The following is a 24,398-nucleotide window of genomic DNA, read 5'->3' as shown; positions in this document are numbered from 1 at the left end:
AGGCAGCAGGACCTCCCCCTCCTGCCACCTGCTGTTCTATAACATTTGGGTTTACAATGAGAGTGCATCCCTCATAATCTCTAAATTGACTTTGGGCCATTCCTTCCTTTTCAGAAAGAATAACACACATTTACAGCCTTCCTGCACTCTGTTCTTTTTCTGTTTTCTGTCCCTTGTTTTTATTGTTACAATCCCATCTCTATTGGTACTTTGTACTGAGGTGGATAATTAAAATCATGCTTCACATTGATACTAATTTCTTAACAAACAACTCTTCAGTCACACCCTTAATGTTCTCTTCATAAAAAGTTTTCTCATTTTTTGCAATATGAATATGCTGAGAATTTTCCAAATCTTTATGCTCTGGTTCCTTTTTGCTTAACAATTTCTCTTTTAATTCATCTCATCCCTTTCCCATTTTACTATAAATTGTCAGGAGGAACCAAGCCCCTCCTCTAACATGTTGCTTATCAATCTCCTCATGTAAATATGCAATTGCACTGCTCATCTGGGGGAGGAACGAACTTTACTCTGCCTTCCAGGTTCTTCTGGCTGGCCTAACAATCAGATAGACATGAGACTAATTGGCAAGAGAAAATAACCAAGTTTAATACATACATATGTATGAGAACCTCACATACATGAGAGATTCAGAGACCCCACATGCAGGAGAGGATCAGAGACAGAATGGGGGATTGAGGTATAAAAGACAGCCTAATCTATGGATATTCCTCTTAGCCATATTTTATCTGATATATCTTGCCAGGCAAGGGAGACAAAAGATAAAATAAATGGACTATATCAAACTGAAACATTTTTGCCTAGCAAAGGAAATCATCAACAAAATGAAAAGGCAACCCACTGAATGGAAAAACATATTCGGAAACATAAAACATATTAAACGATACATATAATAAGAGGTTAATATCCAAAATTTATAAAGAATGTATACAACTCAACACCAAAAAACCCCCCAAACCTGAATAAACATTTCTTCAAAGAGGATATACAGATGACCAATAAAATGATGCAAAACATCATTAATCATAGGAGGCTATTCTTCGTGGTGTGGGCCTAGCTCTCACTCAGAGATGCACAGGACCCACACCCATGGATAGGTTCTCTTGTAGGGAATCAGGCCTGCAATGTGCCTAGGCCACTTTGAGTCTTGCTTTTTGCTGAAACTCCCTCACCCTGAATTGAAGACATTTACTGCAAAGTAACTTCCTAAAATCCATGCTAAACCTTCCAAGGATGAGTGTAACTGGTTCAACCACTTTTGCCTTTTCATTTGCAAATACCCCTCTTCTGTGATGTGATTAGCTACAGTGGCTCCTTTGTTTCTGTAAAAGATAACCACCTAAAGCAAACCTGTGCATAGTTAATGAGGACCTTCTTGTACTGTGCCCAGTAAGACAATAAAAACTCATTGGAGCAAGGGTGGAGGCTTTTGCTCCCCTTGAGAGAAAAGCCCTGTTGTCTCTTTTCCTGCACCGGATTCGGTAATCCAAGTGAATGTCTCATTTTCATCCATAATGACTCAGACCCCACTAGCTGGGGTTGGCATCAACTAATCATCAGAGAAATGCAAATTAAAACCATAATGAGATATCACCTCACACGCGTCAGAATGGCTATCATCAATAAATCAATGAACAAATAATGTTGGTAAAGATGTGGAGAAAGGGGAATCTTTGTGCACTGTTAATGAGAATGCAGATTGGTATAGCCACTGTGGAAAACAGTATGGGGGTGGTTCCACAAAAAAATTAAAAATAAAACTGCCTATGACCCACCAATTCTACTTCTGGGACTACATCTGGAGAAACTCGACACACAGAATTGAAAGAATACAAGCACCCCTATGTTCACTGCAGACTATTTCCAATAACCAAGATTTGAAAGCAGACCAAGTGTACATCAGTAGATGAGTGGACAAAACAGCTGTGGTACATTTACACAATGGAATACTACTCAGTGGTAAAAAAAGAAAGAAATCTTACCATTTGTGACAACATGCATGAACCTGGAAAGTGTAATGCTAAGTGAAATAAATCAGTCAGAGAAAGAAATACCCTATGATTTTACTTATATGTGGAATCTAATGAACAAAATAAACAAACCAAATAAAAACAGACTCATAGATACAGAGAATAGACTGAGAGCTGTCAGAGAGAGGGGGCTTAGGAGGGTGAGTGAAATAGGCAAAGCGATTAAGTAAAAACAGCAACAACAAAACCCCTCATAGACACAGACAATAGTATGGTGATTACCAGAGGGAAAGGGGGATGGGGAAAGGTAGGAGAGTAAAGGGGCAATAAATGGTGATGGAAGGAAACTTGATATTGGATGACGGACACACAATACAATATACAGATATGGTATTAGAATTGTACACTCGAAAACCATATTATTTTATTAACCGATGTCACCACAATAATTTCAATTAAAAAAGGAAAAAAAAAAAACAGCCTTAGCTAGGGATGAGGTAATGCACTTTGGAGGCTGCAAAGGGTCATTTTAGGATGATGAGAAGAACAGCTATTTAGTAACTAAAAGTTTGCCCTTCCATATAAGTGGGTCAAAAAGAGATTAATTAATGATGATCTCTTATGGGCAAGAACCTTAATTCAAGTTCTTCTAGGTAATTAAAGTGAAGTAAAGGGAAGGATGGAAGTTTCTCTTTGGCCTGAAACTAAAATTGCCTTAAGCTCGAAATAATCCTCATATCACTGAGGAATATTTTTGGGGTGGCTTTTTTGAAACCCCATACTCATCAGTTCTTTTTACAAAACTCTAGAACATGCACAAAATCTAGCTAATATTTTGCAATTTTACAACAAAGATTGCCTTTCTTCCAGTTTGTAATTATCTGTTCCTTATTACTGTTTGAGACACCACCACAATGGTCTTTAGCATCCATACTCCCACCAACATTCTGTTCATGTTTATTTATATATTCTCTAAGAAAATGGTAGCTTTACATGGATAGAACTAGAGAGCATTATGCTAAGTGAAATAAGCCAGGCAGTGAGGGACAAATACCATATGACCTCACCTTTAACTGGAACATAATCAACAAAAGAAAAAGCAAACAAAATATAACCAGAGTCATTGAAATTAAGAACAATCTATCAATAGCCAGAGGGGAGCAGGGTTTTCAAGAATTGCTATAAAGGGCTCATGGATAAAACCAAGGGGAAGGGTGGAAGCAAGGGAGGGAGGTGGGTTGGCTGGGGTTGGGGGAGTGGTGGTGGGGAAACGCAGACAACTGTAATTGAACGACAATAAAATAATTAAAAGAAAATGGTAGCTTTATATCAGCTCTCCTCTTCTGTTACTGAGATTTCAAGAGAATCCCCTTTAATGTCAGTATCTCTACCTACAGCCCCTTCACTGCTGGTTTACTATTATGGCAATAGTAAACCCTTTACATATCTTCATTTAGCTTAATAAAAGACCACTAGACTTTCATGTATACTTCTATTTTTAATCTCTTAAAATGTGTTGTTTTGGTTCAAGCATATCCTGTCTTATATAGATAAGTATTTGGAAAAAGGTATATTTTACTAGCCTTTTCAGATAATGGTGATTATTATTCTTTTGACACTATGTTTGACACTAAGGTGTAAGTGGAATTTTCTGAAATTAAGTTGCAATGTGAAATTTAAAACTATATCAGTAATTTTAAAAAACTATATCAGAAATTTTAAAACTTTGCTTTTAAAAAACCCATTAGCCTATCATGCACTTTGAATAAATCCTTTGTCTATGCAAAATTTTAAATATCATGCATTGGCCATTTGGGAAATGTTGTTTCACAGATTTATGCAGAACTTTCCATTGTTGGCTCATTTTGCTATGTAATATCAAAAAAATCATATATGCCAATGCCATCATCAGTTACCAAAAAAGAAAAAATCCTTGAAGTATTAGGAAGTTGTCAAGATCATGATGACACATGGAAGTTTTCAAAATTCTGAGTTTTGCTTGAAAGTTCAAATCTTATCACTAATAATATACTCAGGTGTTTTCCTTCCAGTGTCAGACTCACTTTTTTCATTTTTTTAAAGCTGTCAAGTACCCACATCTGAATAAGTATCATTTTTCTGTTACTAGTTATTTTAGGTAAATATGTTCTGTTTTTAAAATGTGTCTGTTTCAATCACACACATGATTTATTTCATATGTTGGGTGGAGTGCTTTATATGTACTTCCCATTTACTTCCTTACACAGAATATTTAAAAAAAAAAACATGTACTCAGTGGTAGAGATTTTTAAGAAGCATTATTTTTACTACTTCATCAGAATGTTCTTATTTTTTTCTAATGAGAAGTGTGTGATTGTGAATGATATGAGCTGAATTCAGCACCCACAAAATTCACATGATGAATTCCCAATCCTCAGTTCTTCCGACTGTTACTGAATTTGAAGATAGAATCTTTAAAGAGGGGATTAAGTTAAAAGCAAGACATTATCATAAGACCTTATTCAATATGCCTGGTGTCATTATAAGAAAAGGCTATCAGGGGAAGACCACATACACACACCAGAGGACAGCTTCTACAAGCCAAGGATTGAGGTCCCAGAAATAAACTAACTCTGAGGACACTTTGATCTTGAACCTTTAACCTCCAGAACTGTGAGGAAATAAATTTCTGGTTTTTAAGCTACCTAATTTGTGATACTTCGTGCTGTAGCCCCAGCAAACTAACACAATGGATACTGTTAAGAATACAGTGACTACTGACATGGTTTGGTGCTACTGATTTGATTTGTGCTGAAGGAGTAGCAGTTTGACCTGACTCTGTGTCTGCACTTTCCTTTCAAATATCAACTCAGTGAAAAAGACAAATGGCATTCATTATTATTGAATTATTGACATGATTAGGAAAATAGTGCTGACTTCACAATCTGTCTGAAAGTGTCTTAAGGACGCCCAGGGGACTGAAATGTAATTTCGTAAACACAAGGTTATCCATGTTATGCACTTTACTTTATTATTATTATTATTCCTTATCTGTCCTATATGGCAACTCCCTAAATCCATCTTTTCTAAAATTTCTGATGATTCACATAAAGTAGAAAGGTCTCAAAATATCTATTTCCACCAGAATTTTTTAAATGTATGTAAAGCCCTATTTCTTGAAAATAGTTAACATTATAGTTAAGGATCCTGTAACCACATCTTTACATAAAAATAATGAAAAACTTTAACACTCTATCCTGTTTTCTTTTTCCTTTCATGAAAACATTTAATTAGACAGAGTGGGTAGGATTAGGGCAAAATGATTCCACAACTAATTATGTTTATTTTGTTGCCACCACTCTGGAACTGTTTACCCACTGGCAGTTTATTAAGTTATTTTAAGTTAGTATTTTTAAACCACCTTCTTTGGGGCATATTCTGTTTCTTGAATCCCAAAGCATTAACTGATACACAGGATGTATTATAATGACAATTTTTTGATAAAATTACATATTTTAAAATTTATTCCTTGTTTATAATATGAATCTTAACAACTTGGATCAACAGTTAGGGAGACAATGAATGTATATCCTCTTATTATAGTAAACAATAAAACCAAAAATTAAAGTGTTAGTAAGAGTGAAACCTGTTCTCTCAGTCTATGAGTCTGTTTCTGTTTAGTTCGCTCACTTATTTTGCTCCTTCGATTCCATGTAAGTGAAATCATGTTGTATTTACCCTTCTCTGTCTGACTTGTTTACTTAGTGTAATACTCTCTAGGTCCATCCATGTTTTTCATATGGTAAGATTTCATCCTTTTGTATGGTTGAGTAATATTTCATTGTATATATGTAGCACCTCTTCTTACCCAATTGTCCATTGATGAGCACTTAGGCTGTTAAAATATCCTGGCTATTATAAGGAATAATGTAACAAACTTAGGTGTATAAATATCTTTTTGAATTAGTGTTTTCAGTGTCTTTGGATAAATACTCCCAAAGTAGAACTATTGCCTCATAAGGTAGCTCTATTTTTTAATTTTTTTTTTAAATTAAATACAGTTTTGCACAGTGGCTACACTGATTTGCATTCCCACCAATAGTGCATGAGCGATCCCTTTTCCCCACATCCTGGCTGGCAGTTGTTTGTTGATTTACTGATGATAGCAATAAGATATGCGGTGATATCTTATTGTGGTTTTAATTTGCATCTCTCTGATGATTATTTCTTCCTGATAATTGCCCTTGAGCAGTTACTGTACTAAGGAAAGCCAGTGTTTATACTGCACATTTTCTCAATACCTACATGACAAAACTTAGAGTTGTTTTTTTCGTGAGTACATTAGGTGACTACCGGTGGACTTATCAGATTGAAGTACACATTCCACAGCATAGCTGGGTTTTCTTAGGGATAAGTTCTTTGGTGGGAGCACGTGCAGAAATCATTTTTAGCCCTAGGGCAATTTCTTCCATAGAACGCAGTGCTCAGGCAGTTGTTAAATGCTTAAGATGGTGCAAGGATCTTCTCAGAGAAAAATATTGACTCTACTTGCTCTGTAAGTATATGTTGCTTAAGTGGATTGACCTCTCCAGATAAAAAATATTGGTCTACCGCCTAGACTTTAACATGACCAATAAAATTGCCTTGGATAAGGTAGTATTTACTGTGACTTCAATCCTCAACATTTATAAAGGGTTTATATTAAAAAATGATCTGTTTGGAAAAGAGTACTATGACTTTTGCAAAGCTGCAGTTGAAGATAATGCTAGTGGCTTACCCGCTGTTCACACAAAAAAATCTTCTGGTAAATTTTTGCTTACCTGAGATTTTAGCAGAATAAATATGTTTGTCTTTTTGGAGGAATTTTATGTTATTTACTTTGCCATGAAAAGGTAAAATGATGCCATATAAAGTTTTGCTCCTCCTAGGTGGATTTAAGCTCTAAACTTATTGTTCAGAAACCAAGTGGCTAGTTGCTGCTAAACACATTTTTGCTGTCCTCTACTTGTTTCCTACTACAAATTAGCTTAGTTTGCAATATGTTTAGAATTTGTGCTTTTAGATAGAATTTAGTCAAATGGAATGAATGCTTTTACAAGAAAAGTCACAATGCCATTCACTTAATGTGATGAAATAATTCAGTGGGTGCCAGGATTTTGAAATCATGTCAGTATTTAGGCAGCCCTTCAATTCAGCATTATATCAGAAACTGGAAGTTGCAGAGGGACTATAAAACACGGTGTTTTGTCTTGTACTTTTTTAAATAATTCAAATTCTTTATTTAGAAAACTTCTCTCAAATCTCAAATGATTGGGAAAATAAATATATGTCTTCAAGTTAAAAAATAATTTTCAATAGCACTCAAATTAAACATAGAAGCTTAAAAATCCCTGAGGATAGCCTACAACCAGAGAAAGATATCCAATAAAATGTTATACAGTTATAGTTTATGTCTGGGGAGCTGATCTAGTGAACTCATATTCAAGAATATATTGAATATTGCCCCTAAGTCTCATACAAGTTTATTTTGTCAAAATAGCTTTGTGTGCCATTTGTGTGTGTGTGTGTGTGTTTATGAATGTATGTATTACAAAATTAAAGTTCTTGTGCATTTTAAAACTATGGAGTCACTTTGAAAGAGACATTATCAAGGAATGGATGATTAATTATATATTGCAATTTCATAATTATCCACACTTAGTCTTATGCTCTAATTATTTCTTGTGTTTCTAAGCTTTTCTGCTGTTAGTCTTTAGTAAGAGATAATCACTAACTCATTAGGATCCTGGGGGAAGGTCGTATGGGAAGGCAGGAGAAGGAAAGACCAAAATTGCTTTTAATTCCATTTTTGTGTAGTAAGTTTTATTGCACATCATTATCTTTTTTTATTCATCTGCTCTTTGTAGAATACAGTTTTATTTGTGCTCCTTTTGTGGTCATTCCTTGGACAGGTTAGTTTTGCAGGATTTATCAGCATTTTGTATTGTTCTTAATTTCCCCTCATGAAGTTCCTGTTTAAGCCATGGGATCTGGTTTGGCTCTGCTACATTCAATTGCAGATGTACAGAAAGTTGCTCTGCCCCATTTGGGATTGTGCTCATCATAATTGGTCTTATTCTGCTGCTGCTATCTTTTGTTGTTGTTTAAATGAAACTGCACGCTTTCTAAGTAGGCATATCCCACACTCTATTATAATTATGATATTTACGTAGGTTGTAGATTTAGGCTTTTATAACATTCCTTATTTGAAAACTTACCACATGCACAATAAGTCTGGATAGAATTTGAAGGAAGAATTGAATTCTCCTATTTACAAAAGCACAAATCCTCTTTGAGGATATGTCTCGACATCCCCAGAATGAAAAAAGAAGCATGTGAAGTGAGCACATGAAACACTTATACGTGCTCCTTTAGTTCTTCACTGGGCCTAGACATGCTCAGTCTACCACTGTCCTCCTGTTCACTCTGTCCTACTCAAGACCAAACTCAGGCCAGGCGAAGAAAGACAAATACCATTTGATTTCACTTGTATGTGGGATCTAATGAACAAACTGAACTAACAAGGAAAATGGGGACAGATTCATAGATGGAGAGCAGATGACAACTGGTGTAGGGTGGGGAGGTTAGTTGGTAGACGGACTGAGCAAAAAGGAAAAGGACTCATGGACATGGACAAAGTGTGGTGATTGCTGAGGGCAAGGAGTATAAGAGGACAAAATGGTAATGCGAAAATACAGTAAAGATTAAGTTTTTAAAGAGACCAAAGTCAATCTTTTATATCACTAAATCTCACCTAAACATACTAACCCCTAGTGCTCTCTCCCACCTGTTAACTCCTGAAATTGACTTCTGCAAAATTCACAGTCCTACATGGTTAGCTTCACTTTCTACTTCTAGTATAATGTTCATTCTATGACTTACATCACCTCCAAGTATATTATAACAATATCACATTATTCATCATTGCCTGCCCACCACTACATTGTACCAAGCACAATACTATGTGTGTGCATTTGTTCATTTAAAAGTAACATTTGGTTATTCAAACAACAAAATATCCATTCCATCATATGTAAACATATATGTGTGCTATATACATGCATGTGTGTACGTGATGCATGACACATATGTATATAAGGATATACATAGAAATATAAATGCATGTACAAGTGAACATGTGTTCATACAACGCACATAAATACATACCTAAACATAAGTGCACATGAGTAGATACAGCATGTCTGACACAAATAACCCCCCATTTTTTATGAGCTGATAATTTATAACAAATCTTTTATTACAAAATCATAAGCATGTATTTCTATAATATTTCTGTAACCTAATACTACCACACTCAAGCACCCTTGAATGGCTTCACCTCAAGCCATTTTAGGTGAAATGTTTAAATCACTGTCCATCTTGTGCAAGACTTTCACATACTCTATCAACCACACTCAAGGGCATCACTTCTACAGGACCCTGTATATACATGTATAAATATAAGCGTATATATTTATATACGATTATATATTTATAATTTTTTAAAAAGTAGAGATTTTTCTGAAGCTTTATTTAGTCAGAGATAATTGTCTTGATCCCCAGAGTATTTGTTTGGTGCCCTTTTTTGTATTCCATAAGTGTAGTTATCATATCTTGACTTCCACCAAATTAAAAATTATGTATGTGTTTGTATGTATATGGGTATATATATGTGTGTGTGTATTTCATACATATTTATTGACTACGTAATATATTTTAAGCATTATAAACCTTTTCACTTGAAATGCTATTAGATCCAAAATATCTTTCCATTTTAGATTCAATAAGAAATAGATGATATTGGACATTTAACATATATTTAACATATTTTTTAATTTGTGCTTTGCTGTCATATATCACAACAGCATGAGATATATATATATATATATACACACACACACATACATTTATATGTGCTACACATTTTAAGTATGATTGTAATATACTTACAATACCAGGGAAATGCTAAGAAAAATGAGCATCACTATCATTAATGAAAATAGGAATTTAATCTTTGATGGATAATTATTTGCATAAGAAATGCTTGCATAGTTACTGAAAGTATTTTAATCCCTTTTCTTAACCTGAAGGCTTACTCTCCTCAACTGCCTTTTTTTTTCCAGGCTGCTTCCATTTGCGTTTTTCCACAGTTATTAGAATAACTGTTACCCAAAGGTAACACTCTCAAATCACCTATGATGGGCATTTTAAGCTATTGATTTCAATTATCTACCATCATTCAAAATGAATTAGGTACATTTAAATCCCCGCTTCCTACATTTTACTTGAATTTCGTTAAAACATTATCATCTTCTTTTACAGCTAATACCAGTGAAAGTTCAGGTAATGGTAATCCCTTTTCCTTTTGGTACTTTTGTATTTACCCATTTCTGAGTGCACTAATTTTATTATTACCAAAAATCCATATTTCCTACCCCAAGGAGCCCTACCCAATGTATGACTTTTACTGAAAAATTATAAGACCCTTCCCCCCAAATTCTGTGCTATCCACTATTAGGTTTATCAAAGTTCCACTTGAAGTAGAACCTAGTAATAATCAGACAGTAGTCTTTAAAATGAATGAATTTTGTGAGAGTTGAGAGGTATGTGTGGTGGGGAGACAGTGAGTATATTTTCATGCCTAATGATTTAGAGATTTAACAAACAATTGTAGAAAATCTAATAAAGAACATAATGCAAACTTGTTGCTAAAGTACCGATCATCATCTCAATTAAATATCTGAAACTCATAGCAATGAGGCTGATACCTACAATTCGTCCCTGCACATTTTTTTTCTCCTTTATCTCTGCAGAGCATTTGAAATTCATGTTTCTTTCTCATGACTTAATATTGACAAAAACAAAACAAAACAAAACAAAACAAAACAAAACAAAACAAAAAGACCCCAGAGCAAGGCCCTGGCATGAATGCTTTAGGACCACTAGTGCAGAGCCTAGAACCAGAACTAGGTATAGCAATTTCTAGTAGAGTATTTCTCAAAGTGTGTTTCACGTAAGTGCTAGTCTCAGAAAATGCCCTAGGATACAGGGTTTTATGTCATGTAAGATTAGAACAGAGTTGAAAAGGAATCAACTAGTAAAGAAATCTCTTTACATATTTAATCATGGAATTTCCATTCCTTTATTAACTTCTTATTTTTCAAATACCAATTAAAATTCCATAGACTATTTTGAGAAATACTAGAATATGGATAATGTGCTGGGGGGAGGATGTAAATGAAGCTAATGCAGATTTAATTGTTTGTAAATGTTTTTGAAAGCCTTGCTTATTGCCTCTTTCCCCTTAGCGTACAAACATTCATCAAAAAGATGCTTTTGTAGAAAACTAGGCCAGACTTAACAGAAGATAGTAATTAATTTATGAAGGAAAAGGCTACTTTTGCTTTAACTACTCTGAAAATTTAATTCTTAGCATAATGTCTCAATACGTGCTTGCAAAAGGAAAAGACAAACAACAACAGAAACAAAAGCCAGTTGGTCAGAAATAAACTATTCAAAAATGTTTAGAAAAACATTGTCTAAAAACTGTCAAACAAAATATTTTCTCCTACGTAGAGCGTGTATTCAACACTAAGGCATTTTATAGGAAGGGGTGGTCAGGTGCTATGACCTAAGGGCAGTAAGAGCAACCTGCAAATTCCCTGTCAGGGTCATTGCCTTGAGCCCAACGTCATTGAATTTGAATCACAAAAGTACGTTCCTCAGTTAATTACTAAGACATCTGAATAAATATACTTCTTGTAGCATGACTACCACAGGAAGAAAACGTGTTGGCTAGAAGGTGCAAAGGCAGGTCACCTTTGTAGTTCTTTATAAATTAAACACACAAGCGCACAGTTGTCTTGCATGTGTCTCAGGGTTTCTGGACAGCTTTTTAACACTCTCTGGTACCTACTCTGGCCTGAGGAAATTCCTTCAGAGACTGAAGGGCAAAATCAAGACCACTAAAATCTATCACGGTAAGAGTCATTGATGTCTTTTTTTTTCCTGGCTAGTGTTTCTGCTTGTCTTTCCCTTTTAAATCTTGCATATTGGTTTTCTGTTAGTACAGTTTCAATGCACATCACTGCCATGAAGTAAAATTTAGCATGAAAGCTGCTAATTTCTTGTTTGGAAGGGATTAAATCCATTTCAACAAGTTGAGGACATTAAATGTTATTTAAATGCTTTCTTACAACATTGATACATATTTTCTCTACATTATATAGAATTATTGAGAGCACAGTGTATTATTATTTTAATAAGTCTCCTGATAATATTGCACTCTTGCCATTTGTAGATGTTTCCCTAATACACTCAAACTTCATAAAGCAATGATTTCTTTCATAATTTCTCTACCACTTATCACACGGGTAAGTCATATTTTGTCTTTAACCATGTATGTGTTTTTCCATTGTATTATATTAATGTAAAATTATTTGATTATTCTATCACTATTCTATTTCTGTTAATCTAAATTAAATAAAACTATATATTGTCCATTTACCATGTGTTTTAAAACTACTTTTAAATGAATGTTTCAGAGTTAGCTTCCTTTTCACTTTTACTGTTACCATAAACTCTTTATTTTTAGAGACAATCTGACCCTATAATTGTACTTAAGAGTAAAAAGGAATGAAATATTCATTAACTACAATAAAGTAGGGAATTTTTATTTTCTACCCACTATATAACTTTTCAACATATCTGCTATCTTTTAAAAAATTATCATTAGTTATTCTAAAGCTAATATCTACTTCTTATTCTCACAGTTATATATGTGTGTGTGTGTTTTAAATTATTATGTAATTTGGTAGATAAGAAGTTGGTGTTATATATATTTGAATGTCTTTTTTGGGGTGGGGAAGTTCAGATCTGGAAATCAGTAGTAATAGAGTGAAAACTTTAATTTCAAATGCTTTTACAGTCTTCATTGGTGTCGCTTAGTCACTATTTTAAGTCAATGCAAATTATTATTTATCACTGCCCAACCCATAAACGAATGAGAAAAGAAGATAATGCATTTGGTCTTAAAGTATTAATATAGAGTTCTAAAAATGACAGCATGGTCTGTTTATGATTTGTTTCCTAGCAAGTTTGTTTTACATAAATGGCTTTTTTACAAATTTGAAATGTGAATATATTTTATTTTTTCCCAGTGAGTACACAATACACAATTCTTTGACAATACTATTAATCAATGTTACGCCAATTACTTTTCTGATCAACAACATCAAATGAAACACATTAAGATTTTGGACGCTGTTTGGTGACTTAAACAAACTACAGTTAAAAAAGAATCCATCTATAAAACAAAGTATAAAAGTCTAACCACGGCCACAAAATCCCTTATCTTGCAACACTTTAAAGTCACAATAAATGCTTTTGAAAATTATGAGATAAATTAGTAAATTGAATTTCATTTAAAAAATGTATGGTGTTTCATTTAACGTACACATCATAGGGAAGCAAAAAAAAAGTAACTTCACCTCTAAGATAATGTGGAAAGACATGTTGCATTACAACAATTCTTGTCATGTAATTCTATAAATACAGTATACAGAAGTGGATGAACAAATTTGTGAATGTCATGGTTCTGCATGTTTTTAATACTGACACACATTCACTTCCAGTGGAGAGGATAAACCACAGTTTCAAGTTCATTGGTGTTGTTATAATTATGTTGTAAATGGACAATTACATAAATTAGATCAATAGAAATTTGGAGGTGTTCTATCTATCAATCTCATGCAAACTTTCAACTCAAACCCCATTGAAAATATATTTAAATACACAGAGCATTAAACTATGGCATAGAGAACCATTTAATCTGTTTTGATACCTAAAGCAAGTAAACTTGCAAAGTTTTTTTTTCCTCCTTTGGTTGCATAATATCTTAAATGTTGACTTTGATTTTTCTGTTTTCCCTTGAACTGGATGCAAATCCTGTGAAGGAATCAATTGTTTTCATGTCTCTGTACTCTCCCACCTACCTTTAAATAGGCATGGGGAAAACTTGGCGAAGGGGTAGGTAGCTGGACTCTGCTTGCCTACACTGATGTATACCTGAGTTGGGGCACTGTCACAGCTGTTTCCCCAAAGGAGACTTTGCATATTATGAATGGAGCTGTGCCTGTGGGTTATGACTGCACTGCAGTACTGTCTGCAAGTACAGGGTAAGATTACACTCTGTCCCTCCCAGATCCCCTTCTGACAGCATATGTGTATCTGCCTCTGTTTACACCCAAGGAAGAGTCAGCTAAGTGAAAGACTAACCAGTCATTTAACTGGCTGCAAAATGAAAAATCATGGCCATTCTCGTATGTGTTTGTACCCTTTTAAATGATATTTTGATTAACAAGGATTAGAAGATTTTTACCCATGGCAAGCTGACAATGCTTTGGTGTGCTCCTGAATTCATTTGGATAGCCACAGCTTTTTACTGTGCTCTGTATGTATTTGAGTGTGCTAATTTGTATGCAATATTTGACCAAGCAATGTATTTAAAACTAGATTGAACGGGAAATGTGGAATATTCTAAAAGAATAGTCCAAGAAACCATAAGGTTTGCACTGACATAATGTAACCATAACAGTTGGCTTTACGCATTGGAGACAATTAGGAAGGTATGATGTATGCCTAGTACTATTTCAGGAGTCACCTGCGTACACATACTCCATTTTTGAACTCATGGTTTATTAGTCACATACACCTGCCAGTTACCAGGGGTCAAAGGCTATGTGTAATATGGGTAATGAACTAAAGTTTTAGACCTGATTGTGTTATAGAGGAAGATAAAGAAGAAATACAAATGAACAAAACTTTGTTTGCTTTTAAACAGAAAGAGGTGAAGTAAGGAATTGCATAAATAAAAATGTAAATTCCTCACATCTTGTGGTTGTAAGTATATACTCATTCTTAGCAGAAACTTCTCAGCTTTCCCAGTATCTTTGTCCCAAAGAAATCAAACTGCACTGAAATTCAGACACTTAAGGGAGAAAGTTGAAGGGTTTTACGTGTCAGAATTTCTCCTCAGTGAAGAAATGAAGTACATGGCACCAAAAAGAGGTTGGAGCCTATAAAGAACATTATGTTCCTCTGTGCTTGCCTGTGTTGATGCAGTTTCAAGGAATATGAAAGGTGAAAACATTTAATTTTGTCATTACTGTAACAATATGCCATTCAATCAGTGACTGAGCCAAAAATGCAAGAAGCAGGATTTGTCATTCAAATGGTCCCGTATATTAGAATTGATCCTTATTATAACATTGAATATGTTTTAAAGAATCAACTACTGGACATGTCATAGGAATAACATAAGACAATATAACTAGAGATATTGTTTACAATTGTGTAGGCAGCACATGGGAAATGTCACAAGTAGAAATTTTAGGAGGGTTCTCCTCTACTTGACTTACTATACATGTACAGTAGCGAACATATTTCAAAGTCATACTCATTTTGACCACACATGACTGATGTTCAGGAAATTCTTGTTCTCAAAGTCGTGAAAACAAATGAGGCAGGACACTGTTGTTAATGTCCATTTATGAGGTTTGGTTTTATTTAAAAAGTGTATAAACATGCATTTTTCTTCTTTTCAATTTTTCTTGTCAATTTACTCATTCAAAATGGGTCAAACATATTTTAGTTGGTAGCCAATTTCTGAGAGTGTACCATAAAATACTTATGCCAATAAGTCTACTTACTGTGAATTGAACATACTCTGAGCACTGCTTTTTAAGCACTTACAGTTTGGCTATACAGTTGGTGGCATAAACTTCACTTCTTCATCAAATAAAACACAAAGTTGCATATAGACTGCATTATTTTTTAAAAGTCATGACTTGAAGTGATGTAGCTCTATCCTCTAGTGTATACTGTACATGTATTAGAAAGATGAAACATGATACTGTGATAGAGTTTTTGTATCTTGGAGCAGTCTGAGTATGTTCTGATAATAAATTGTCTCTTTAAATATTTGCTGGATATTCTAGAGTTCATTTGGTTTGTTTCCTTGGGGAACATTGTATTATATTCTGACTTAATGAGTTGGAGAGATTAATTATGGTAATTCAGAAAATGCTTTTTAAAAAAGATTATATAAATACAGCTCTTGTGAAACATCTTAATTTCTTTTTGCTTGTTGTAATTCTCAGATGGGTCAATTACAACAACAGGTAAAATTGATTCTAAATATAACTTTAATTTCCTTATTATTTCTTAAAGCAAGTTTAGTACATCTTTGCTACCTGTATATTTTAATGCCTATTCAGTCTTAAGACTAAAACTTCCTTCTTTTGACCCATGCTTTTGTCAACAGTAAAAGCCACTTTTCTGCTTTTTTTATTGACTCAGTTCCTGATGTTCAAAGAAGACTTCACCAACACCACTCTCCTTCACATCTTCCTATTTCTATACCCCAACTGAACAACATCTAGCGTGATTGGTTACAACCAGCATCATCCAACCTGGCTTACAGTACAGAAACTCCCTTCACATTCAGTCTTTTTCTTCATGTCACGAGGAGTAGAGATTTGTGCTTATCACCAAATAAAATTGCAGTGCAAAATTTAAACATAAAAGTTACACAATTAAAAGTTAATATATGGCACCACAGCCTATTAATTCACATATAGTACAATAGACCAATAAGAACAGACAATAATATGAACAGAGCTAAAAAGAGTGAGCTTGCATAGCAATGCACAAAAGAAATTATATACAGAGGAAAATCCATTTCTTCCTGGAGGGCGAGCTTTGTTTTCTTTCTTTTTTTGTATACTCCTGACAAGAAAGAGTTAAGGTGGGTGGTGTACTTAAGAGAAGAACACAAGTAAAATATCTGTGGGATATGTGTGGCTGTGTGTCTTTACATTGCATTTACAGTTCTTTTAATAGTACATAAATAAGGAAATTGTTCATTGCACTGTTTAGTGTCGTCACTTCCATGAGTTCAGACCTGATGGTCCTTCAGAGCAGCTTTGCACATCTCCTCGCAGTTACTCTATAAAGAGGAAAAACACATATGGAGTAAGTTTGCATTTAAATTAAGTATTTAAAAGTTGTGACCAGCATAACAAAAACCAAAGTGAACAGATAGGAAATGAAAATAAAATCATCAAATAGATTCTGTGTGTTTGTGAATTTAAGAAATTTTACTTGAATGAGATGGGAAGGAGGACAAAAAAAATACTGTAGAATTTGGAGATTTAAAATCCACTAAGAGCTATTTTTGCACTTTTGTGAGTCTGTAATTACTCCAAAATAAAGGTTAAAGAAAAATCCAAGGAGTCATGAATCAAATTAAAAATTATAAAGATAGCTTATTAATAATCCAACTAGTAGTAGACCACAGCTCACATCAATAAAGAATTTAGTTTTGACAGTACTTTTAGTTTTCACTATCCCATGTCATCTGCCAGTCAGCCACTCGAGCATAATAATAACGTGAGTTTTTAGATAAGAAAAAAAAAAGATTAGGAAATTTACTTTCCCTTCTCACATAACTAAATAAAAAGTTGAGGAGATTGGAACCCAGAGCGGTTCCTCAGCAGTGTTTTTAAACTATTTTATAGAAGCAGTTGATCATATTCAGACACTATAATTCTGATACTGAATAGCAAATCTGGTAACTTTCCTGATGAAATCAACAAGAGTTCAATGCTTTGCACTGTGACACACTATAGCATTCTGTCTTTCTGTGTTGCCTAGTATTTTATATTTAGAAAATAGATTAGTTATACTAAGTAACAATGTCAGTTCCTTATTTAAAAAGAAAACTTTACTTTTAAGTTATGTTGTAATAATCAAAATATTAAAAATTTACTAAAATCAAAACTCAACTTTTCAAGGTTGATTCCCCAAATTTAAAAAAAAAAGGAATTCCTAAGGAGATTCCTTAAAACTATTAAAGAGCTGAAATTAAGATGATTGTTTATAATACAAACAAATTTGAAATAGAGGACATGAAATATTGACTGTTGTAATAGCAATGGTCTAAGTTATGACCAAACCTGCTCAAAAAAACAATCAATTCTCATAGTAGAGCAAGTTTTCTACCGTTCTGAAGTTTTTTTATTGTGGCAATGTTATTGATGGGGTTTAGGACATACTACCGCAAATACGGCACCTTGGTACACTGAGTATCTTCAGCTGAAGGAGGCTGAGGATACAGCAAAAGCAAAAAAGGCCATGCTGACCTCCTCTTTCACCTTTCTTTCCCTCAAACAGCTCATAATACTGCAGGGGACAGCTTCCCTCTCTGTGCCTGCGGAAAAGACCATTCCTATCACAATAGTTGGGGCTGAGAAGCCTATACACACAAACCTTGATAAAGTAATCCTTATCATCCCATTTACCTCACCATTTACTACCCCTAGTTCAGACCCTTCTGTCTTGTCAATTCTCTACATGTTTATTATTTCTTTGTCTAAAAAGTAAAAAAGTTTTCTCCTCTTGTCACTACTTTGGGTCTTCATCTTCTTGTGAAGGTTTCCATGTATGTGTAAAAAATTAATAAAATGTATATTCTTTTTTATGTCAATTTATGCCAGTTTAATTTTCAGACCCAGCCAGGGACCCTAAGAGGGTTGAGGAAAACCTTTTCCTCCCCTACACTGTTACCCCAGTATTCCTTCTAGATCACCATAGACTTTTAAAGCTCCTAAAGCACTTACATAATTCACCTGTAAACTGTCCTTGACTATTTGAGCCCATATAACCTATGTCAAGAAGGTCGCTGGCATTGCGCTGGTGGCCACCCCTCAAGGCCTCAGCTTTCCTAGGCCCGGTGGATCCTTTAGAAGAAGCTGTTCCTGAGGAGCTATGGCCTCCTGGCGATGGGAAGCTGGGCTTGCTGTAGGGCACCAAGGTCTCCTCTGGAAACAGAAAGAAAGACAAGAAACACAGAGGGCTAAGTTAAACAGCAGCATGTTGGCAAAACAAACAACTTTAAATACTTAGCTCAAGATGGGCTATTTTACCATTTTGCCTTTTAGGAAAATTAAAAAAAAATATGAAATTTAATAAGGACCCCAGATTAAAAGCTATTTCTATGTGCAAGCAACATTTCCTACAATAGGAACTGAAGCAGAATTAAATTAAAAGAAATACTGCAATACATACACAATGTTATATATCATTTGCAAAGTTTAAAGATATTATAAAAAGACCTGCATAGAATGGATCTTATTGTTTAACTATAGTATTTCTGAGAACGATTTCTGGAGTTCAATGGAAGCTCCAGTTTAATGTTTCCATTAAGATTGTAAAGAAGCAGGGTCTTGGTTTTAAATTATGGTGACATTTTTCTCAATTTATATAAAGAACTATACACTGGCGGTTAAAATAGGCTTCTTAAATTTTTGTTGTTTCTTGGAATAGAAATACATTATTTGAAAGCCTGTCTTCTTCCTCAACAGAAAAAAAAGAGAAACTCATACATTTTAATAAATAATGTGTCTCTTCTCTCTATGCATCATCTCTCTAACAATAACTCATGATGTGCATAACTAAATACTTAATACTTTGAAATGTTTTTCTTTCATTCTTCCTTTTCCCCCTCCCTCCATTCCTTCTTTTCCTCTTCCCTTCTTTCTTCCTTCCTTTTCTTCTTTCTCCAATCCATCCCTCCCTCCTTTTCTTCTTTCTTTCCAGGTATCAGCCATCATTACTGTGGTTCGATGACTAAAAAAACTGCTGACTGAATTTAGAATTTTTTTCCTCAGATAATGTTTAATGACAAGGTTCACATGATTCTTTCAGTCTTAATGACAAACCTTCTTAAATGTTTCATTAAGCCTAGACATTAATGTTGTCATTTTTAGGTCATTGCATAAATTATATTTTGAAAATGAAGTTGTGACAAAATATAATTATTGAAAATGCATGGGTAGAGGACATATTTAGAATTGATTCAGTCCAAATGAATAAATGAATGTATAACAACACTCTTTCAAATGTTCTGTCTGTATGTGACTATGTGTGTGTGTGTTTTAATACTTAAGAAATCCTGACATAAGAAGAGATATTCCAGAAAATGCATTTCTGTAATGGGCTCAAACCCCCCACTCCAAAAAAAAAAACACCCAAAAATGAATCATGAAATTTATTTTGTGATATTTCTAGGCAGCTTGATTTATAAATGAGAACTTTCCCCCATTAATTGTTATTAACTAAATTTAATCATCTGAAGAAAGTGTAGACCCAGTTTAACCTCTTCCAATGTGAGGATTCTGTGACTGGGCATTTTTTTGCAACTGTTATTTCAATTAATTCAGCCATTTGACTGAAGAGAGTTCTCCTTTCAAAATGACTAGTTACTTCAGTCAAAATGAACAAATTGGTTGAAGGCAGGGTTTAAACTGACACTAAAGATGAAATTTTGTGGTCTTAGAAGCACGCAATATAAACGTTAAAAGGCAAGGAAATAAAATTGTCTCCTGAGCGCCACAGATGAAGGTTGGAAGTCTCTGGGCTCAGAGATACCAGGCAGAGTTAACTTGAGGAACAGTCTCTATTGGGATCAGCCTTAGGGGAAGTGCTGGTGCACTCTGCTGCGGAATTCCAATTCAGTTAGTGATTTCAAGGCAAATGTGTTTTGGATGCCCTTAAACAACTGCCGCTTCTAAAATACCTGGTGGGAAAAAAATGGTAAAAGTCCACACTTTCTTGGGACTGTGCAGAACACACCTGGTCCAACACCTTGTTTGTGTAGGGCTTTCCGTATATCTTCTTGGCGTTCTGTGGAGTTAATCCATTCCTGGGTTTGTCGCTGCCAGTCTAGGGATGTTCTAGCTGGACAATCCAATGAGCTCTTTGTGTCTTCTAAGGTGGATGCTGCTTGTCTCTCCAGAGAGCTTCCTTTTCTCTCTGTTGAGTTTTCCACGTTACCAGCATGCTGGCTCGGGCCTATTTGCTGCCTTAAACCCTGACCAGGAGGGGGATCTGGTGGTGGTGGAAGATCTAAAAATTTTGAATAATGTTTAGAATGCGCTAAAATTTAATGAAAAATACAGGTTTTAGTTCAAGGTGAAGAAAAAAAACCCTACCTTGCTAAAGTTATCACCCAAGCAAAAGGTATTTTTTGGGGGTGGGGGACAGCCCAATTGTTTACATCCCAAATGCATATTATTGATCTCTTTGTCATCTTTTGATCACAGGGCCTTTGAAATAAAATCAACTGATTTTATTCAATTATTATATGTGGAAAGTGTTTTCAATTGCACATTGAGGCTAATATATGAGGCATAAAGGGTCGTTTATGGTTTCTCCATATTCAATCCATTGTCCATCCCCACTTCCCAAAGTAGAAATACCACAACACGAAATGACTAGATATTCTAGCAGCTGTGTTAATAAAAGGCTCTGGGAAGAATAAAAGCTATCCTGCCAACCTCCATAGGAAATTTTGCCCTTGGGAAATTAAGAATTATATGCCATATCATATGCAACATATGACTGCCTGTTACCCATGTATGTGGCACATTTAGTAATAGTCAAAGGGTTAAGCTAACATTTGTGAAATGCAATTAACATTCTGCCTGACAACCAATGCTAGCTGTTCGTTTCATGAGTTAGCTAATGACTTACAACTAATATGTAATCTTCTTCCAATGTATTAATTTTAATATGTAATAACCAGTGTTCGGAGTACAGATAGAATATGCTTCATGGTGCCAGAGCAGACACTGTATCATGAATATCTGAGATGTAGTGGCATAGATAATTTTTCAGGAAAGCTCTTAAAATTAAATATCAGATATGAAAAAATAAAAAGTTCAAAGACTCAGCTAATTTTCATTTTCCTTTTATTAGCTCTTCAGATCATCATTACCTTTATAATTTTAATGTCTTCAATTGTGATATCATTGTCCCTTCTTTCGTATTTCTTTCAGTAGGATACTTGTTCTGTTATACTTCTTACACTATTACATTATTTCTGAAATTACTTTGCTGAAGTATTTGAAACTCTAAACACTTTAAAGACTTTTAGATTATTTTCTTTTACATTTTTCTAGCATGCTATTAAAATTTCTTTGTTCATTCTTAGACTACCATTATTATATTATTTGTTCATAAAGGCCAAATATCATATATAATATGGATATTTATTTTATTATAGAGGATATTGTATGTAATATAGGTATTTATTTCCCATACTATTTTTGTAATTGTGCTCTTGTTTCTAATAATATTGTTGGTAAAATTTAAAAGAGAAAAGTATATTTTTTGGACAAAAGGAAGCTTTTTTAAGGAAAGGTAGGCTGCTCCTTTTAAAGACTTTCTTAAGAAACTTTATACTCTTGTTTTTTAGCAAAATGATATTGTCCTCCACTGCACTGATAACAATGATCTACTCAGCATCTGCTCAGGAAGCTACCACGATGGAGCAGTGTTTTCATTTCTTATGCATGTCCTCTTGTTAGATTATGAATTACTAATTATTGAAGGGGACAGGGTTTCTGTCTGGGAGAATCAAGTTGCATTTGCAACCTTTCTTCCAAAAGGAAGAGCTAATGTAATATTGAGATATCTGTTTGTTGAATAATCCACCAAAGACTTTGGTATTTCCTTTGTATTCAAAACTGACTTCCTTCAATATGTATTATTATAAATGCAAATTAATTATTTCATGTGAGTTATTAGATTTAAGGCTGCTAGTAAGAGAGAGATTATTGTAATTTCTTCCAAAATAGCATATCTTGTCATTGATTTTTATTCTCCATCAGAGCAGCTTAATATTTATGGTGGCCAAAATGGAATCTGCTTATGCTAGCTAAATTTCTGATTACTATTTAATTTAACCTGAAATTATATAGCTAATAATTAATATCCTTGGAGTCTGTATATTCTAAAAAGAAAGAACATTGCATACACATTGAAATAAACAAATTGGAAAAAAGATAGAATTGAGAATGGCTGTGGAAAAAATAAATATATGCAATCAAATATATTTACTTAAATTAAATTTATTATTCATTTCTAGGTTGATTCATTTTAACTAAATCAATTTGCTAGAGTTTCTTACTGGCTTGCTGAGGATTGCTATTGTCAGGCACACAACAGTCCGATGATATATCTGTCATTATTATCCTCTTTTTTAAGGTTAAAAAAAGAGAGAGGCATGAAAAAATTACATATCTCCAGCCTGAATCTCTCCTCCCGTGTACTCCTGACTCAAATAACCAAACCCACACTGAATAGTTAGATTTATGTGTTTAGTAGGCCTCTCAAATTTCACATACCCAACTTGAGCTCTAGCTCTTCCTCTACAATATATGCTTCCTTTCTAGTGTTCCTCATCTCAATTGGTAGCAATTCTATTCTAGAAGTTTGCCAAAACTTTGGTGTAATCTTTCATTTCCCTGTTTTATAGCCTGTGTTAATTTTATTAACAAAGCCTGTGGGCTCTACCTCTAAACTAATACCTAGAATTCAATCTTTCTCATTGCTTTCACTGAGTCTCCCTTGGTGGAAGCATCTAATCCCTCTATAACTCCTACCACCTCCTAAGTGGTTTCTGCACTTTCACATAGAAGCACATTCAGACTATCTCAACAAAACAGCTAGAGTGACATTTTTATAATGACAAAAGTAAGATCATGTCAATTCTCTAGCCTTAACATGCAAACACACGTACATGCATGCCTGCACGCACCTCCATTGGTTTCTCATTCAAAGCAAGAGCCAAGGTCCTTATAGAAGTGTAAAGGTCCTACAAACTCTGGCCCTCATTTACTTGTCTGATTTCATATTCTATTTTGTTGCTCTCTTTGCTTCAGTCACACTGCTCCTCTTGCTCTGTATCAAATAACCTTTAGGCTTCCACTCACTGTTCTCATTTCCTGAAATGACTTTTCCTCACCTATCGGCACTGCTCTTTTCCTTATCATCTTCCAGTCTTTTCTCAAATGCCATGTACTCGGTAAGGTTTTTTCTGAGCATTGTACTTAAAAGATGTCTCCCCCTACCTTTGTGTTTCTCAGATTCCATACTATATATTTCTGTTAATCTTTTTCTATCTTCTCCCACCAGAATGTAAGCTCCAGAAGGGCAGAGAATTTTGTCTCCAGGTTGACTATCACTTGGTGTGAGCTCAACATATATTTGAGTGAACAGTTCAATAAAGAAAGAAATTTGCTCAATAGTCAAAGCTAGTCTGTGAAAAAGCCCCTTATCTGAATGGTATTTTCGGGAATGGGGAGTGTAGTTTGGAAGGAGATGATCTAGGAAGACAGATGTTCTATCTTTCTTGTTCGGCATTGGTCAATGTATTGACTGGAAAGGGTCTCTCGGGCTAATGCAAACAGAATAGGAGATTTGGATTGAGCAATGCCTGCTTAGGAGAGATTTTACCCAAGGGTAAAGAGCATTCCTTAATATGTG

At 34.4% G+C, this 24,398-nt stretch overlaps 1 protein-coding gene across 18 annotated transcripts in view; it reads right to left on the bottom strand.

The window, feature by feature from the left end:
- Positions 1-13,135: 13,135 nt before the first annotated feature.
- Positions 13,136-24,398, bottom strand: part of ROBO2 (roundabout guidance receptor 2) — a 1,287,372-nt gene continuing 1,276,109 nt past the window's right edge. For 9 of the 18 annotated variants that reach the window (XM_036017927.1, XM_036017925.1, XM_036017930.1 and 6 more), the window contains 3 exons: positions 20,703-20,975; positions 18,689-18,889; positions 13,136-17,016 (listed from right to left, as the gene is read on the bottom strand). In XM_036017927.1, the coding sequence (XP_035873820.1) occupies positions 17,015-17,016; positions 18,689-18,889; positions 20,703-20,975 (476 nt within the window). In that variant the 3' untranslated portion in view covers positions 13,136-17,014. The remainder of the gene's footprint in view (positions 17,017-18,688; positions 18,890-20,702; positions 20,976-24,398) is intronic. The other 9 variants (XM_036017932.1, XM_036017940.1, XM_036017935.1 and 6 more) reach the window with 2 other exon arrangements.

Source organism: Phyllostomus discolor, chromosome 2, assembly GCF_004126475.2.
Source record: "Phyllostomus discolor isolate MPI-MPIP mPhyDis1 chromosome 2, mPhyDis1.pri.v3, whole genome shotgun sequence".
Lineage (NCBI taxonomy): Eukaryota > Metazoa > Chordata > Mammalia > Chiroptera > Phyllostomidae > Phyllostomus > Phyllostomus discolor.
This window is presented reverse-complemented; position numbering and strand designations above follow the sequence as displayed.